Here is a 20,156-nt window from a genome sequence, read left to right as displayed (position 1 = left end):
CCCAGAGACATTTGCTTCCATAATGAAATCCCAGCCAAGACCTCAGCAGGACAGTAACGCAAGCTGTGGTGAATGACTGTCCCTCAGGAGCTGCATATGCTTCTCATGCCCATAGGAAGTGAGGCCCCTTTCAAGTAGATGCTGTTATGAGAGCCATGATGCTGGAAAACCCTCTTATGAATCAACAAAAGAAGTTGGCAAATTCTAACAAGCTCTGCACTTCCTGCATGCTGGAAGGGTACGAGCAGAAAACTGCTTTCTGAACCAGATACAGGTACTATGAGGATCTTGTGATACCTTTTGGTCTCTCCTGTCTCTGACCACCTCCATCATTTTGTACAATGTGCTGCAGAGCCTTCTTGATAACTGGGTAGTGGCATTCTTGGCATCTTCATGTCCTCCAGCGCTCAACAGGCACAACAGGAATGCCAGGGAAGCCTTAGTCACTTGCAGCAGTGGTAATTCCATACCAGCCCCCAGAGATCGACTCTTTTCAAGAGCACAAGGTGGAGTTCCTGGGATGCCTGGTGTACCTCAGTTGCTGGCATGTTTGTCCCAGATAGGTTGAAGCCACCTTAAGCTGGCAGGCTCCTGTGAAGGACTAGGAACCCCCATACTTCTTTTTGACAAAAAGTATGGAATACTGGCAGTGGAGGTAGTGTGGCAGAACAAGAGATTAAGTCTGTGGTTGTCCTTAAATGTTTTCAGATTATTGGCTGTGACTCTTATTTTTATGTTCCCTTGAGCATCTCTTTATCTAGCCTCATACTGTCATAGAATCATAGAGTGGTTTGGGTTGGAAGAGATGTTAAAGATCATCTAGTTCCAACCCCTCTGCTGTGGGCAGGGTCACCTTCCACCAAACCAGGTTGCTCAAAGCCCCATCCAACCTGGACTTTCCATACTGCTCTTTCAAAGACCCACACATGGTAAACAAAGTTTTAAGTTTACAGAAGAAAGAGACTTCTTGTTTCAGAAATGCAGATGCTTAGCTAGTTCCTTATTTTATGACAGTGTAGCTTTGTTTCCTCTCTACTTCCTCTCCTCCTTTCTAGAAATTTAACAAGAATCGTGATTATGAACATAGAGTCCACGATGTCCTTGTCAGTGACAAGCTGCCTGTTAATTGAATGGAAACAGTTCCATCATAAAAGAACAGCAAGTACCCCCATATTTTACTAACTAGCATGTTCTAGGGTATATCAAGTACATTTTGTTGTGCTATCTCTAGACCAACACAATACAAGAAAACAAGGCTGACCAGTGTCAAGTTTCCAAAAAGGCAGGTTTTTAAACAATAACTGTTTGTACCTGTTTTGAACCTGTTTCGAACCTGTTTCAGAAATCCATACTCTTTTTTTGTATATCTTTCCTCCTTCCCCTTTTATTTAAATAAAAAACGTTTAAGACAATTTTTTTATTTAAATCAAATTGCATATGTCATGTGCAATCTGCTGTCAGAAGAAATATTAAGTATTGGACTAGTACAATTAAATAAATTATCATTAGTCTACAAGGAAATTAAGGCTTTAAATTCGTGTCCCACCAGTGTGGTGTGAAGGGTGATGCAACAAGAAGAAAATGGTTGCAAGGAGGATTTCATGTCTCCTCTGCTCTGCTCTCCTCTCTTCTTGTCCCCATATTTGCATAATCTGCTACATTCTCTTAAATCCCAAATACATAAAAAGAAACCAAATAAAGAAGTTGTTTAAAGCATAGTTGGAAAAATAAGGGCAGAGTATGTACAAGGGTACTAGATGTGAGCAAAGGAAGGCAAGGAGAGAGGTGATTGGGCTTTAGAGTTTCTTCACTTACCGATACGGTGGGCTGGAAAGTGCAGAGATGGCGTTTTCCTTCTTCAATTTACATTTAATATCTCTAGTCAATCAGATAGGCCAGAAACAAATAATAAGCGTAATTTTTATACACTACTTTTCAGATTATAAAAAGAAATCAGAAAATTTCAGGATTAAGCCAGCCTGCTACTGCTGCTTTTTTTCCTTTCCCTTCCCCCTTCACTACTATTTTTTACAGTTTTACACAATATAAAAAATTTATAGATTTTAATATTTACATGGAGTCTATAAAAACCTCATGCTACATTATCATATTGCTAAACTTTATTATTTTTTATTACGGCTTTATTATTCTCTCTCATAGATGAAATGGCTGATATTTTATTTTGAATTGTAATTTATTATACAGTTAATATCACAGGGGTATTTTTAATGAAACAATAACTGTAGAATACTGAAAAAATATAGCATTATGAAAGGGGTATATTCAATAGCATGAATGTTAACACAAATAGTAGGGAAGGAAATAGACATTTTAATTATAGTTACCTTATCTGCTTTTGTGCTGAAAGTAGAACGTGTGACCCAAAAAGAAATGAATTACAGGTTAGTCTCTACTGATTTATGGATATGCAGTTCTTTAGTGCCGATTATTTTATGCCCAAGATTAAATGAGTTGACTCCAGGTTTTTGCACTGTTAGTCATATGATAAGAACAACAAGTTTGACCTCATGAACTCTGGGACAGATCTATTAACATTACAGTATCTTTATGACTCCAATTCCTGTGCACTGAAAGACAGAAAAAATATAATGACTGAGGAAATGGAAATAGAAATCATTTGGAGTTGTTTTACATAAAGACAGGGAGCAAAATTTGCTTAGTTTAAGAACCCTTGCATAAGATAATCCATCTCTGGGAAATTGGTCTTCAAACAACCTACTCTACAACTACAGGTACACACCGTATTTTGACTTAATGAACTTTTCCCTCACAATTATGCACAGAATTCCTGCACCGTATAGCAAGTTTTGTAAAAGACAAACATTTGTCTGATTTACTCTTTTTAATCTTCATCCTGGCCAAGGATTAGCCCTGTAAACAAACCTACAGCTGATCCTGACCATCACCTCCTCTAGGAACACAGGACAAGAGGACAGAGAACTACGGAAGCATAAAATTTAGCAGGAATGTGCCTTTCATTGTCACCCCTCTTATAGCACCTACCACATGAGACAGACTGTTTACCTCCTTCATCCCCTTCTTAAACTCCTTTTCTTAGAAAAGTGAAAGCCAAGAAGCCTAACATGGCAAAGGGCAGCTTGACAGGGCCTAGTGATTGGAGTTCGGCAGGGCACTTGACCCTCCACCAAAGTGACAGAGATCCAAGCAGAGTTCCTACCAGTGCAGTGCAGGCAGTACAGCTGCTGAATGAAGATACCTGATGTTCTAGTGGGGGCTCAGCAGTGGTCAGGGAGAATGAAACCATCTTCAGTGCTAATGAAGGAAATGACATTGAAGAGGTCATGGAGAAATCCAGGACCATCTCCATCCCCAGATAGCTTAGTTTCTTACCTCTCACCACCTGTCTGGATCGAGTCAGGATAGAGCTAAACTGCCAGGGAGCAGCAAGGACTGTTTGGTCACTAAGGACAGGGAGCCAAGATCCATGTGCCATGAGGTGGGCATCCCACAGTATTCAGGCAAGGTGAACAGGGCAGGCCTGGAGATGTGTGAATTACTGAGCATAGCTTTTGCCCAGCTGTGAACTTACCAGAAAGGAAACCAGAAGGTAGCCTTTGCTCCAGGCAAATCGCTATATCAACTGGGTGAATGAACTGGCCATGTAGCTGTTGGTTTTATTGGTTTAATACAAACAATATGAATATACCAGCACAGCTCAGACCAATATGGAGTATAAAATGCAAACAATGGAAGTGATGGTCCAAATACAGTAATTTCTTAGAAAGTCCGTCAATAATTGGTAATTAGGAGCTGGAAACTCTATTAGATAACACAAATAATACTAGACATAGGCATGTCCTTTCAGATTCTGCTGAAAACAGAATATAAATCTGATCTGACCTCTGATCCATATTTGGACCTCTTCTGTTCTTAGGCAGGACCTCTTCTGTTCTTAGGCAGAACCTCTCTATCTCTAAGTATACCAAACCATGGAAAAATGAATCAAGGAGGAAGACACAGAGCACACAAAGAGTGCTCGAAGGACATGAAAATAGACAACTCCCTTCCTGAAACTGTTCCTGTCTCAGGAAAAATGTATACATTGTCATAAAAAACAATATTCTAAGAGAATTCTACTGAGAGGGGATGTTCCATTCACCCACTGCGAGTGTGTGATTTAATAATACTTAAAGGAGTATTTATTAAATAATTTATTTATTATTTAATACATAGTGCTTTATCACCTGTTCCATCAGCATCTAATTTTCTGCATAGAAGTATTCTTCTAACACTTTAGTTGGAATTGAGGACAAAAAATTGGCACTTTTAAATTAATATACCAATTTGTGATTTACTGTGAATAAAGTGAATAGTATTGCAAAACATCATCTATGAATTTTTGATGACTAAAGCTATATGAAAGTTCATGATAGGTGAGAGGGTAGAATTCCCTATCTTGCATTCCTGTTATATTTCATAAATAGTCTGGGATGCTCAAGTTTCAAGTACTTGTATATACACAAACCCACTGTGGAGATCTGACCTTTTGAGTGCAGAGACCCAGTCCAGGTTGTCCTCCATAGGGATAAAAATGCTGACATAAGTTTACCTTCTGCCTATATATTCTTAAAGGGAAGTCAGTTCCTAGAACTTTGAGGTTATGGGGTTGTTAGTGAGACTACATTTCTAGAGGCTGAAGCAGATATTAATTAGAGTTGAAGTGTTCTCTGCAGTGAGCCGTTAACATAGTTGTCTAACCCTGAAACTCTACCAAACTTCTATATTTGACAAGGAGAAGAGATTTTTATTATGTACCTGTTTAAAATCAGGAAAAACACACTCTGACTCATACAGGTGAAAAGGTTCTCCAACATATAAGTCAAAAAAACTGTCAACTATGGTTATCTCAAAGATGAGGAATAATAGAGGTGGAATTTTTAAAAATTAATAGGCAGCAGTCCAGAAGGATTAGAAAACATGCATCAGTCCGATAGGAACGAAGAAGCATTAACATTCCTTCCTTTAAGGTACAAAGAATCTGATACCTCTGTTTGTAGAAGCTTCCTTGATTTTTATTTGGTTCCAAGAATGAGTATTTTCCCAAAAAGTAAATTAAATCAAAAATCTATAGTTGAGCAAAGGAGAGAGTTTTGTCTACTGCAGACCTTGCAGTTTCCACAAAATGATTCATTATTCTCTCAATCCTTATAAAAGGTCAAGAGAAAGTGAATCCTGAGACCACTGTACACAGAAGAGCAACAAATTTCAAAGAAAGATCCATTTTGAAGCAGATCCACTGATCACAAAGCAGTCAAAAAAATATTAAAATAAATATCTAATAAAAAGGATTAGGAAGACATGCAAAGGCCTTTGTGCCAGGACACTCTTTGCCAGGATCTTCTTCAAATTGAGACTCAGGAGAAACCAAGACTTCCACAGGCAATCCTAACAACGGTAGGATTTTCATCAAGAAATGTGCTTTTGTCTGGCGAAGGTGGCTTCCTCCTTGAAACAGTCTCTTAAAAGGCATTTTTCTCAATCAGACATAAAATAGGTCTTAACCACTGATTAAGGTGTTTACCGATTTCTCAAGAGACTAATTTGGAGTAAAAACATCGATATATATAAGAAATTACACATAATTTTCTTCACAGTAATATGAATCAGAATCTATATACATGTGTGTACATATATTTGGGTTATTTTAATGAACTGGAGGACAGCACATCCTCTTCAACCTAAATTCCGAGTAGATAAATATATTCTGATTTAGGAAAATATTTAATAGCAGATCTTCTTATGAACTCAGCTGATACAGTAATATTCTTCCTATCTTCATCTAGAACGTGATGTATCATCACTCACAGCCACACCTCAAGTCCAGAGTCACACTGTGACAAGTATTGGCTATATTGGCATTGATACCTTGTGCTTGCTATCTCTCATGTTCTCTCCCCGCCCCATGCAACACAGTTACTGTTTGCCTTTATCAGGTTTCATTTCCTCAATCTCTCTATCTCTGTATCAAGAGGCACCTTCTTATTACAAAATACTCAGGAATCTGTTCTCCCCATCTCAGTTTCATCCTAGAATGGCCTGCATGGTCACCATGTGCAAGAAGAAAGGAGCAGAAACTGCTGTCTGTTGTGATTAATGCTTCCTGTAATTGTATGTGGCATTGAGAGGCTATTCTTTTATAAGCATGTGAAAGCCCTGCAGAAGAGTGAAAGAAAGATTAAATCTACAATACACTGGGTTCCATGAGACCTCTTCCAACGGTATGGTATGAATGTGGAAAAAAAGAGCCCTGGTGCTCAGTATATAGTCGCTGCAGTATTGCAGCTGCTTGGATGGGAGCTCCTCTGGATAATAAGCAGATGATAAACAGGCAGGAAGATCAACTCCTTTTACAACTTAATTCAAATCTCCTCTCTCTTGCCTGCAGGATTCATCTAGTTTTCAGCTCTCTCCTTTAGAACCCTTTTATATCAGATTCTCTCACCCAGGCAAAGAACAAGGTCATTTACAATGGCAATAGAAAATTGATTAGAACAAATAACAAAGGCTGTAGTTTCAGCAAGTTAAAAAAACTTCAAGAGGGCTAAACAGACAAAACTAAGGCAGGATCTGAGTCTGATAGACTCCCACAGTGGGTTTCAAGACAAGCACTTCCTTTTAATTGGGCTCTACATGATTCCTCCACCATAGTGATTCTAGGCTCAAAGTTCACCTTAGAACTGTGCTGTTAAAAATTGATGCACAAAAAGCCAAGCAATTGATTCTTAAAGTGCTTGCAAAATGACAGGCTACACCACACTCACTCCAGGCCTTTACAAGGTGAGCAAAGTAACTAAGTTTACATTCCAAACTCTCACTTCCCCTGAATATTCAAAGTACACATAATACTGGTATTGGTCTTGGTGAACAGGAACAGGAAGGATAAAACCATTTTTTTCCAATTTGCAATGTTGTTTATATTCCCTCTGTAACAGGGAGTTACTGCTAATTCTTTGCAAAGAATATTTCAACCCCTACAGAGGAAAAGAGCACAAGAAATGGATGGCGATGGGCCTACAGCCAGAAAGTTATCCATAGACTTTCAGACAACATCTCATTTAAGCTGATGAAGCTCACTTTCACATGAGTTGTGACATAACCATGGCAGGAACTGACAAGTGTCAAAATCTTGTGGAACAAATAAGATTTCAAGTCCTATTCCTCTGTACCAAAGAAGAGCCAGCAAATACTACACATTTATTCATCTTTTTCCCATGACACTAACTCCTCTCAGCTGCTTCATTGGCACTCTGTAAGCATGTCCAATTCTCTCTTTCACTTAGAATAGCTGCTATTTAAACTGAATTTTTCATGGCTTTCCCATGGAGACACCTTCCTAAATATCACTCTGCTGTGGGGAATAAAGAGTTACTCAATGCTCTGTCATCAAGACTGGGTTTTCTGTGCAGATTCTTGAGCCCAAGAAGCAACGTCAATGTTCTCATGCCACTGTCTTAATAGAACAAACCAACAAGTGTGGACCTGGGCACAAAGGGAAGATACTGATAAGAAACAGATAAATTTAGGTATCACTAGGTCATGGTGTCCATATACCAATGGGGAAATTTCCAGCTTCTTTCCCCTCACAGTCACATACTAAGCATACACTGGTGGATACTGTGATCTCTTGCAACTAAACAGGACCTACAGCCTACTTTTTTCCAGAATAGTGTCTACCCAGTGCTGATGCATAGAGATGAACCACACCACAGGATGACTTCCCGGTAGCCCCTCTCATCATCACATGATGCAGGCACGAAGAGAAGACAAGTGCAGTAGATGGGCCTATATTGCATAAGGAGAAGAGGTGAGAGGGGTTTGCTCTTGAAATTTTGGCACACCCCCAGCTACTTTACAGTACAGACAGGGCCTGGGACCATAAAAGCCCTGAGATGTGGGCAGCACAGGCTCAGACCAGTCTGCTCACTCATCCAAGTAACAAAACACACGGATGATCTGTCTAGGACAGAATGATCCATCCAGGACAGCTCAACCAACCTTCAGTAAATAGTTTATCCAGTGTTTTATCTGCAGCCACCACAAGCAACAGAAATCTCTTCATTAGTTATTGTTAGTGCCTCGTGATTTGACATTTAATTTAAGTCTTCCACTGTGTCTTGCCCAGCAGCTTTAGCATTATAAATAGGGAAGCACTTTCTTTCCCATTTAAGAACTAGCCACAAGGATTTAGATCTGCTTGATGAACCTTTCCGTAAGGCTTGCCTTATGTTGTCATAAATGGGTGATGTTCAGAAGCTTACAGACATCTTTCTAATGAGGAAAGCTACCTAATTGCTGCAGCCACTCTTGCTTCAAGGCATTTATCCATGGGCAGACATGTTTCCTTAGATACTGTAGAGATGAGGAAGCTTTTTGTTTTGTTTACAATTGCAAACTTCTTTACCAACAGCTTTTTTTTTTTCTTTTTTCCAAAATTTTATTTTCTTTCAGTTACCAAAGCTTCCACAGCACTTGGGATACCAGGCATTTTGATACAAAGAGCAGTCAGATTGGCCACAGACAACATGCCCTTGGCAAATCCATGCTGAATAGTGATGATTGCTTTCTCACCTTTCACGTGCTTAGTTATGGATGATGAGCTCCATGATCTTTACATAGAGGGCTTTCACTGCATGCTTTTCTCACTGTGCTTCGCCCTTACTCATGCTGCTTCATCCTTTACAGTATCTCAGATTCTGCATTACATTTATTTGTAGCAATGACAGTAAGTAAACTCACCAGCTCCAATCAGATGGCATTCACTCTTCAGCATAAAGGTGTAAGTCACGTAAACGTGTAGCCTGCATTCTCAAACCAGGAAAGATTTGGATTAATGCCAAATCCAAACATCCTTCAGATGCAAAAATTTTCCAAGAAACATTGAAACAGGCTGTTAAGGCCTAGAAGAGCCTAAAAGAAGCAGCCAATCTTACTGCTCTTCTAAGGAAACCTCTCAGTCCTTTTAAGCATGCCTGGAACCTATCCATGCATCTTGCAGAACCGAGAAGTAAATCAGGCCATCTGCTCTTCAGGCCCCATTGCCCATGTAATAGATTGGCCACTTTGTCAATAATTGTTTTTCAAAGCACCCATAAAAGCATTTCCAGCACTTATGCTTTCATAGGTACTCACTTTAATTAGCATTTGAAACCTCTTTGTCTATATTAAATGCTTATACTATGCTTATTAACATAATGCCTGAGTAGCATAATATATGTGGCCTGGCAATAGGAAAATACAGGCAAGGAGAAGTCCATATATTTTAAGTTCTCTGTGCTCAGCTTTCATCTTCTGACAAGATTTGCACTTTCATTTCTGAAAACAGGACTTGGACCCTGCAATGCCGACCAGACTCACACGGTTAGAGTGCAATCCTGGGATGCAGAAGCTGCAGCATGGGAGATGAGGAAGACAGCTGACAACTCACATAGCTGACACCATCACTGAACTCATGTCTTCTGTCTCAGACTATAGATTGTAGGCATCACAGCCTCCTTTCCTGCCAGCTGCTCCTGTGTAGAACTGAACCTACCAGGCCTGCCCTAGGAGCACCTGGGGGATCAGGTTCCCTGGCTGATGGAGCAGCTGCCCTGAGGGATATGAGCCATTCTGAACTGCTCAGCACTTACCCTGGAGCACATACCGTGTTTATCCGTGTGGCATCCCTGAACTAGAAAAGGTTCCCATACTTATATATACATACTTAATGTTTGTAGATTTTGTGTTTTGAAATGGCTTTATTAAGGCAGCAATTGTGATTACATTTGAATAGCACTGGGAACTCGGTATTGTTAACAATAGCACTTTGGCCATTAATTCTAATTCTTTACTTCTTATTTTTGTTTTCACCACATTTCTTCCAGAAAAAGAAATCATTTTATATTCCTTTAAAGGGAGAGGTATAACCTATTAGTGGCTTATATACTTCATCTATTGTCTTCATGAACATGCTGCCTAGATTCCAGAAAGACTTAAAATTTTCCCTCACATCTATATAACTTGAAAACTGTGTGAACTGATTGAGACTCTTTCGTTTCCCACAGTCTCGAATAGTCTGTATTCCTGTATTCTGAGGTTTTGTTAATATAACTGTACATAGGAAGACCGTAACCTCAAGATCAAATGGAACTCTAACTCAGCAGATGACGCAGTTTTGTCACTTATGTATGCATTTCATTTTACAGAATAATATATAAGGGAACAATTTGTCTTTACCTCTATTTTCAGGCTCCAAAAATCAAAGACCCTGCTATTGACACTTATTTGTCAACTGAAATAACTTTCCATGTTTTGATAAATAAGACTTTTAAACCTAAGGAAAGGATCCTTCAGTGCAGGTTTGTGTTAAATGTCTTTGGAACAAAAAAATCACTTCACTAAGAACACAAGCATAGGCTATTCTGTGACATTTTTCAAGTACCACTGTCTCTACAGCAGAAACTAACAGCCTTGAGAATAATGCTCAGGCTTCCATTTCAGTCTGTCAGAGGCATGTGGCAGCTCAGGATAGGAAATCAAAGAATCAGTGGGAAGCCCAATGTAATAATGAAGACTTCCATGAAGACAAAGAACAAATGGGAACATTAATCCGTTGAGTAGTACTTCTGCTCCTCATTCCTATGGTACCACTCTTGAAGGGCTGAGTCCTGATCTGGGTGAATCCTCTGAGCCTAAGCATTCAAGGCAGGACTGTTCCCTCTTCTGCAGAGTCTATTTTGAGCAGGGTCTCTTTTGGTATGTTTGGAGTATGGAGTAGAGTCCTAGCATAAGCTACAACATCAAGACTGACTGTGCTCACTGGTATAATATTAAGGTCAAAAGTAGAGGTGCCAGTGTGGGGTGGGATCCAGCTGGGGACATTGCTGAGGAGTACAGACTAGAATTTGGATGTGCACAGTGGACGTCTGGTAAGATTTTTGCCACCTAACTCCATTATAGGGAGTTTTGCCATTTTTGGCTTATCTAGGTGGCCTCTTGTTCAAGTGGAGTTACTTTGGAAGTGTCTGGGAATATGTATATCAGTTATAGGCGGCTTGTATGCATTTCTTCTTGGGTGAAATGGAAAATTTAATTATACGAAAAAAATGCAAATTGCTGCCAACTGTGTTAACTGTGAGAGAGTTGCATTATCTTCTAACATAAATTGTCAGTGAATTGAAGAAAAGACGTTTTGGAAGCTGATCTGATTACTGTCAGGGAAAGTGCTCAAACTCAATTGTTGGCAAATGTCCAGTACCCATCACTGAACGATCATCACCTCATCATTCAGTCTTCTCAACTGACATGCAAAACAACATCCAAATATTCATTGCACATCTGTGCTGGACAGATTATGCATTAGCAATTCAAATGAATTCAATGTACAGGCAGTTTCTGTAAAGGCGTCTGTTTGGGTGAGATGCCTTGTTGTCTGGGATGGATAATAAGGCAACTCTGTCTAATCTTGGAGAACAATCAACCCATCTTGAGAAGGTGACTGACTACGTATGCTCTTGCCCTGACAGCACTAGAACAATGGCCCCATAATGCACTTGACTCAGCTGGTAATAAAATCTACTTTTGATTAGCAGCCATGGCTTGTGTCAATCACTGCATGATGTACCATTGTCCTCTGGTCCTGAACACAGTTTATTTACAGAGAAACAAAAGCTTTTTGGATATGGCTGCTGCCCAGAGATTGCAAAATAGATTGAGCTGTCAGCCTCACACACTAGATGAAGATTAATGAGTTGTGCAGACAATAAATATGAAGCAATGACCATAAATATGCTAATAGGTATTATCCATATACACTATAATTGCTACAAAAATTAAAAAATAGTGTAAACGAAATAGGTCAGAGGGTGACAGATAGATAATCTTGGATGCTGAAGATCTTTGGTTCAGTCAGATTCTCTACAGGTTTATTTCCTTCAATTAGACCCTTCAAAAGAGTAATTGTTTAAAAGCTGTTTGAATAATCTCTTTTGAAACAGAGGTTTATGGGAAAATGTTTATGAAAAAGTGACTTCAATGGACATATTATTGGAATGAAAAAGGTGGCTACCAAAAGCAGAGATTAATGTCTGTGATCAGCTGGGCTTCACTATAAGGTAAATATCTCCTAATAGCACACTAGTGGGAACTGCAAGAAGAACATACTGAAGAGACACAGCAGTTTATATCCACACATGCAAGTAATTAAGGTCATTCCAAGCAAAATATAGAAGAGTTGACTGCACATTTGGTTGCATTGGTTTGCTAAGTGTTTGCAACTTAGAACACTTTTTTTTTTTTTTAATTGAAGGTTCCCCATAGCTCAAATTTTTAGAGCATTTCCAATCAAGTCTCTGTTTTTCCAAATCATTTCAAAGAGCACACAGTCTAGATTTTTTAAACCTAAGGATTTCGTTTGAACCCAAAACTCAGAGAGTTAAACATCAAACTGTATTAGCTACCTATTTAAGTGCCTCAGCACCTAAGGCTACTGAAATTGTAGTGATACTGAAAATAAAGACAGTCCTACTCTTGGTATTCATAGCTTTAACTGTCTGTTCTCTCAGACTTAGAAGTGCCACTGAATGCTTTTCAGGTCAGCTCACAGCACCAATCTACTCTCCTCAGATTTTTACCTTCTGGAATGGGGAAGCTAGCTTACCTGGATACTCTCCCATGTTTAATTTACTGTTATAATGTCAGGGTTGGTGAAACACATTAGTTGTTTACTCTTTCCTTCCATACTTTAACTAGAAGTTGCATCAGTTTGGCTCTAAAATTACCACTGCTTGGATTTTTGGCAAACAGTCCACAATCCTTACTGCTTCTGTACCAGTCTCCTTCCGAATACAGCTGAACGTCAACTGTGCTTGCCTAACGTCTTGGAAGTTGCCCTTTCTAATTAAAAATGCCAGTATAACAACGAAAAAAAAAAGAAAAAAAAGAAAAAGAAAAAAATATAGGGGATCATTTAGACAAATATTTCACATAAAGCTGGCAGGTGAAAGGAGAAGCACGTCTTTCTGAATCGGTAGAGAGAGAGGACTCCTGGAAGCTTCAGGCTCAAGGACAGTGTTCTTATTCCCTGTCCCACTTCAGCAGTGACAGTGGGTCTTTTTAAATTGGAGGCTGTGATGTTCATGACACATGTTGACAAGGCACAGCAAGATACTGTCCCACCAAGGGAGGTGAGCCCAGCCGATTCAGAGACGATAAGCGGGTTGAACTAAGAGTCCAAATCATCAGACAAGTTTGTAGAGACAGGTCCAAGGTCAAGCCAGAAACATGAATCAAAAAATCGTGTTCAGGTCTGGTGATAGTAGCCATGGTCAGTAGTGACTGCTGGGCAAGTCTATCCTTGCTAACCAGGCACGTCCAAGGTCAAGCCATGAAGGCATGCTGTAGCTCAGCCTGGATCAATGAAGTATGGCTGTGATGGAGCTGCAGACAAGTGCACTGACAGCATTGTTCAGGCAGGGACTGAAGACCCAGGGGAAGCTGACCACAGCTGTTAACACCTAGTGGCAGACTCAACCCTGACACAGGTACAAGAGATTGACACTGTTTTCATTTATTTTCTTACAAGAGATTGTCCTAAGTCTTCATAATAAGCTGAAAACAAGTAAAAAGCAAACACCTTCCAGGTCAGAATTTCTTCATAACTTATATCTGCTGTGCCACTACAGTAAGAGCGCGGAGGTAAAGCAGAACTCAGCTTAGCACTTAGCAGTGTATCATCTGTGCCTACTCGCACATGCCTCATCCAACTCACTGAACCACATGGGAGATTTAACAGCCACCTCCTTCCTTACCAGTACCTTCCCTCTCCTTATTACACTGAGTTTCTTCATCTTGTTTTCATGAGACTACGAGTAATTTCTTATTTCCCTGCTTATTTACTGATGTGTCCAACAACCTGAATTGCCTTGAGGCACTTTGCTTGCAATAAAACTTGCAAGTTTTAATTATTTTTAGTTAAACAACTTTGTGTGTATCCATTATGAATTGTGGGTTTGGACTGAGTTAAAAGTCGTCTGCAGCTTGTGAAGCTTTCATTTCCCATGGATTTGCCAGACTTCACTATCATTTCCTAATGGGCTTTTTCGAAAATTAAATAAATCATATCAACAAGGCACCAAAATATTTTACCAGTTTTAAAGGAAGGATCTGTAGCAATATGTGGCATTTTTGGTTTTATCGTGACTTTGAAGAAGGCCTATAGCATTCATTGTCCTATTCTTACATGGAATTTTACCTGCATTTAAGCCTCAACTTGAGTTATTTTATAGCATTAAGTAATTAAAAATTATAAATGAGGGACTTGAGAAATTATTGGGTTAGAGATGCATCATAATTACGGAAGACCTCATGCAAGCGGATTAGAAAACAAACAAACAAAAAACCCATTAAAATTGAAGGAAACTAACATTCGTGAATTAAAGAAAAATTGAATGAAAGAAAAGAGTTAAAAGAGCACTGCTGCTCAGGGGTATGTGGGTCAGATATCCTCTTGCTCAAATAAATAGCACAGAGAAGAAGAGAGGGAAGGACTTTGTATACTTTGTTCTATTACCCACCACGTACAAGATATAGATACTATACTACCATGAAACGCTATAGTTTTATTCTGTATATTTCCACTTAGAGAACCATTCCTGTGGTAGTGTGACCTACTCAGATATTCCTCTTTGCCTAAAGGAGGAGGTCTATGGATTTTTAATGAGCCTTATTTAAACTACTGGCTAAAAAAAGCTGCGATAAAGGAGTGTGTGCCATTTGCAAAGGCCTGTTCATTAAAGATGGAGGCTCTGCTTTAACAGGATTTGTATGGGGAAGAACAAAACATCTGTGTCAATCTGCTCATATGACGCAAGGTCCCCTCACAGTTCCTTCCACATAGCAATTAATTCCAAACACCCATTGTTAGCTGGGTTCTGGTTTCCAGCTCTCTGTAAACCAGTAGTTTTTAGGGGTAGCTGTACCACAGCTGAACTCTGGGTGCCATAACCAACTCAAGGTGCAGTTTCTGCATGCCGCCACTTTGCTGCCTTTTTGTCTCTTGGCTTTACTCAGAGTTGTATGAATTCTTAAAACAAGGGGCTATCTTCCACATGTGCAATTCTGTGCAATAGGGTGCAATGCAAAAGGGCGAAGAAACAAAGTTTTCAGCCACATCAGTTGCTCAACAATGATTCATGCACTACTAGTTTCCTTTAGTATCATTTCCTCAGAGGAAATTAGTTGGTTTGCCTAAATTTCAACCCGGCAACAGCAATAAAAAGGTCTATTCATAAAGTTCAGTTTCGTTTCCTGGCTGAGTTTCAGTTTCGTTTCTCGGCTGAGTTTCAGTTTCTATTCTTCCTGATCACTGCAGCAGTTTCATTTCTTCACTGTTAGCTAGACAGTGTATAAAAAGACTGGCTTTGCAGTGAGCACTGAGCTTTGCAGTGCTTCACTGGACTTTCACCACCAGACAGCAAAAATGTCTGACAAGAATGTCCGCAATGCTGGTTTCACTCCTTCTGGGATCTCACAAGGATCGCTTGCTTCATCGATGATGTCCCATGAAGCGAAAGCATCTGGGGGAGGTGTGCATTCTGGAGGCCCCACTTCTACTCTCCAGGAAACGGGTATGAGAAATTCAGAGTGTGTGTGTGTGTGGTTTTGTGGTTCAGTGCGTAGGATCAAACAATTTTTTTCTCCTTGAAAATAAACTTGCCAAATAATCTCTTCCCTCCTACATTCCTGCATTGCACTGGAGATATAAGATTCCTATATTTAACTGTGTGTTATGAGTGCGATGTTATTAAGGGTGTTTTCTGTATATGCACATATGCATGAATGAACGCATACACATGTGGTATTCATGAGGTTTTGGACAGTGTTTATTTAAAGTTTGTGCTCTCTTTTCATTCTACCAGGAATCATCAATAATGTGGAGAGTCATGGTAGCAATAAGCAACGACACACTTATGCAAGAACATGATCTGTGTACCTATATTTCATATAAATTATCAGATTTTCCTTGCTCTTTAATCCCACACATCCATACAGGGAAAACCCGTAAAACCTTATGCAAATGCTATAGCAGAGGGAAATTAGCTGCAGTCCAAGAGTTGAATTCATGAAGGGAGTGTATATGCATCCTTGACAGCACGTATCTAAGTACTAAAATAAGTCATAGCTGCCTTTCACATGAGCTAACTCTGCAGGTGTTTGCTGTTCTGTTGCTGGTACAGAGCAGTCCCTGACCAGATGACTTAGCAGCTTGGCACTTGTTTAACCCCATATCCAGTGGGATTCATGCACAAGGTGTTCTCCCTGCTAGACCTGCCTTTGTGAGCTGATTCAGCAGGCATCCTCAAAACAGGCATGACTCCACAGAGAAGAATGCCCCATGCAATTCTGCTTTACCCAGCAGCACAGTAATTAGCTCTCTGATCTTGGATAAAGGCTTCAAAATTCTTTCTGCCTTAGGAGTCTTGGACCCACATGTCCCATGTGTCAGAAGTATGCCAACTAGCAGACTGATTATAAATGGGATTCTCTGCCATATTGGTCAACCATTGGTACTTTCCATAATAAGCAGGTAGAAATCTCCTGAAGGATGGAGTTAAACATGGCTCCTCCTGCCATAAAATTGGTGGTTGGCCAAATGAGCTGGTCAGGGTCCAGATTTGGGGCATCTTTTAATGGTAAAAAATGTGATACACTTGATTGAGGGGAATAAGTTGGGGTGGTTTTTTTTGTTTTTGTTTTTTCTTTAAGATATGATTTACACTGCTACCAATATTATTCATAGCATGAGGCCCCCTAGACAGTGAGGGAATCAGTGATATAAGGTTCATTTAGAGACATACTGCACATGACTCCCACCGGGCGGGGGGCTGGCTCCTTGGCTGGAATTTCTTCTGCACAACAATCTTCTTTTTCTTAAATATGTTATCACAGAGGCGTTACTATTACTCCTAATTGACTCTGCCTTGGGCAGCAGCAGGAAGTCTTTCCTGGAGTCAGCTGACATTGGCTCCATGGAACAGGGGAAGCTTCTAGCAGCTTCCTACAGAAGCCACCCCTGTAGCCCCCCCACTACCAAAACCCAGCCACAGAAACCCACTACAGCAGGAGAGCTGCTCTCAGGCACCACGCTTCCTTAGCAGCAGAAATCCTGGTATGGGGAGATGACAGTTACTCACCCTAGTCCAGTTACTCTTGTCATATGCTAGAGTCAGCTGCACAAGCTTCCCTTCTGTTACAGATAAGGGTGGTACACCCTCATAACCAGTAGCACACTCATAACCAGTAGCAAACACTTCAGTGGTCATGCCTTATAGAGAATGTGAAGTTGTTGTTTGTAAACTAAAAGACTGAAGACTTGATAAGAGAGAAAAGCAGAGTAAACATTTAACCATGCCTAGTTTTTTTCTTGCAAAGTCTGTATTAACTGTAGACTTTTATGAAAAGCACCATTTTGGTGAAGAGAAATCTGCATGACTCGAGGAAACCTTAGCTATGCCAACAGGAGATACTCCAAAAGAGCTTTTATCCATGTGGAAAATGCTAGCTCTGTAACATTGCCAAGACAGGTGTGAGCTTTGGCTCCCTGCAGCAGGAGAGCTTGCCACACATTCTTTGCCTGATTGAGAGCTAAAAGGGCCTGATTTCATTTCCGCAGGTGCTCACTGAAATCTCTCCAAACACATCTTCTTAACCTTTTCATTTAGACTATAACCCTTCCTCCCCCCAGAACAAACATGCTCGAAGGAGCGGCTGATTCTTCAGCAGGGCATGAGTATTGTTCAGTATCACTTTACAGAAGATGTTATAACAAGCTCATCACCAAAATATTTGAGCATCCTCCAGGAATGCTTTAAGCATTATCACTAACATTTGTCATCACTAATACTTTACGCCTTTCCCAGGAGAAGAAGAGTTTGCAATGGAATATTTTACTTGGGGCTTATTTATACTGAGATGAAAAATAAGCATATAAATTGGCCACTGGCTACTACAGCTTGTGGTGTTTGAATTTTACAGGTATCTATTACAGGTTTATGCTAGTGAAAGTGAAGTGAAAGGAACATGTCTGTCACCTGCAAAAGTAAGTGGTAAGGTCTGCAACAATCCTGTTTCTGTAGGAGTTTGTTCCACAGTCCTCAGGCAGCTCCTCAGAAAAGTGCAGTTTCAGCAGAGGCAAACTGTTCTAAAACTGTTTTAGAGATCCAGGTTTATCAGAAACAATCTATGCAAGAGTTGTGGATTTTCTTTGTGTTCTGGGAGTATCCACAGAAGCGCTGAGAATGTCCTTTGCCAAGGTGGCAGCTAAAATGCAGTATACTGACAGAACAAGTCAAGTAACGAGCAGTCACCTTGTCTTTTGCTATGTTTGGTAGCCTTAAATTTTTCTAAAATATAGTACTTTATAATTATCCTGTACGGTTCCTTCCTTTTTTTGTCAGTAGCATCTCCTTTGTAACTGTTTTAGGTGCCAGAGGTACAACCCATTCATCAGGTTTTACCAGCAGCGGGATCTCCAGTGGATCCCTGGCCTCTAACAAGATGTCCCAGGAGGCCAGATCTCATGGAGGTGGAATTCCCAGAGGCGGTACAACTTCCACTCTCCAGTCCATCTGTAAGTGAGAGTCTTCCTGAGAAAGACGAATTAACAAATGACTTCTGAGAAGTCAGTAGTACTTCAGCTGAAGTGTACATTTACTAGATGAAGGGATGTAAATAAGAGAAGTGGCTGCTTTGCAGCTGAAGCAACATTTCTCCTGTTTGTTGCTTTAAAGTTGGTGGGAAGATGAAACTGGGGAATTAATGGAAATAACTATGCCACAAAGTTGCAAAGGTATGAGTGGATAGCAGAGACAGAAATCTGAAACACCCAGTGACAGAAAAAAAGCCCAAAATTCTCCTCATCACCCTGCCAGGTTAATGCAATGCATACCTAGATCAAACAAACCAAGGTATGAGGGAGCCTAGTCTGTATGTGAATGCATCAGTAAAGAAGCCAATTGTGGTAGTAGGAACATATGGGGCTACAAAGAGAATTGGAGACAGGATTGAAGTTCTTAGTTTCAAAAAAGCGTCTTTCTAAGCATAACACAGACCCTTGATTTCTGAACAGGAAACATTTTTAACCAATGCTTATATAGTCTGAATGTTTCCCTGTACTGCAATGTTGCTTTAAATTGTTCTCACATGTTTCTCTGTATTTGTCCTCAGCGATGGGTGGAAAAGGAGGAAGACGCTGAATTGAAGAAAAACATCAGTCCAGAAATAAGCTCCCCAAGCAGTTCATTCTTTACCAACAGCTTTGACAACTTCTCCTCTTCTTTTCTCTCTTTGTGACATAAAAGGCAAAGCCTCTTCCATGTGCACAAATAAAGTTGCTGTTAAAGTGATGGATTCTTGCATTAAATTAGTGGGGACAGACATGAGGGGCAGTTCCTTCCTTGATTAAGCATCCTCTGAAGCACAGGCACATACAAAGACAAGCCAATGGAAGCTAAGGTACTTTGGACTGCAAGGCTGTCTTAGGAAAATCCTGGGTTTAGCAACACTAGAGTCTCCCAATACAAGTAGCTTGCTTTGTTTATTTTACAAAAAGTCATCACAGTGCAAAAGTCAACCTGTTGTGTGAGAGAAGCATAGAAACACTTGTAAGGGACATCCAGCAGTTCCATTTAGATCTACTTCTAACAAGCTATCAAATTAAATTCTACTTAATAAAAAATACACATAAGCAAATGAGAACAGGTCCCAAGAAATTTCATAACTCAGAGATGCGGTTCATATTTGTATCCCGCTAGTGTTTCTAAGGTCCCTTTCACAACAATTTCAAGTGTTTGTTTGTTTGCTGAGAGGTCTCATCTTCATCCCAGTCAGACTGAAACTACTCCTATAAACTTCCAGTACCTGAGAACAGACAGGGAAGAGACCACCTTTTCTCTGTCACCGTTGGGGCTTTTTCCTGTTCCCCACGCCTGACTCCTTTCTTTCGTATGTACTCGTACAATGATGTTTCCCCAAATACAAATAACATTTTCTGTTACCTACACAAATTCCCATATACATACTACCCCACGCTTCCATATTCCTTCTGTCTTTCTGGCTCCTCATCCTCCCTGCCCTATAAC

General features: G+C 40.1%; 1 protein-coding gene across 1 annotated transcript; it reads left to right on the top strand.

Annotated features, from left to right (window-relative positions):
- The first annotated feature begins 15,386 nt into the window (after window positions 1–15,386).
- LOC108496515 (interferon alpha-inducible protein 27-like protein 2B) lies at window positions 15,387–19,421 on the top strand. Its single transcript, XM_017813298.1, has 3 exons — window positions 15,387–15,644; window positions 18,500–18,646; window positions 19,243–19,421. Exons 1-3 carry the CDS (start codon window positions 15,497–15,499, stop codon window positions 19,269–19,271), a joined length of 324 nt encoding a protein of 107 aa, XP_017668787.1. The 5' UTR covers window positions 15,387–15,496; the 3' UTR covers window positions 19,272–19,421.
- The last annotated feature ends 735 nt before the right edge of the window (window positions 19,422–20,156 follow it).

This window comes from Lepidothrix coronata, unplaced genomic scaffold (genome assembly GCF_001604755.1).
Source record: "Lepidothrix coronata isolate B3197 unplaced genomic scaffold, Lepidothrix_coronata-1.0 Scaffold40, whole genome shotgun sequence".
Classification (NCBI taxonomy): domain Eukaryota; kingdom Metazoa; phylum Chordata; class Aves; order Passeriformes; family Pipridae; genus Lepidothrix; species Lepidothrix coronata.
The sequence above is the reverse complement of the archived record's forward strand: the minus strand, read 5'-3'. Positions and strand labels throughout refer to the sequence as shown.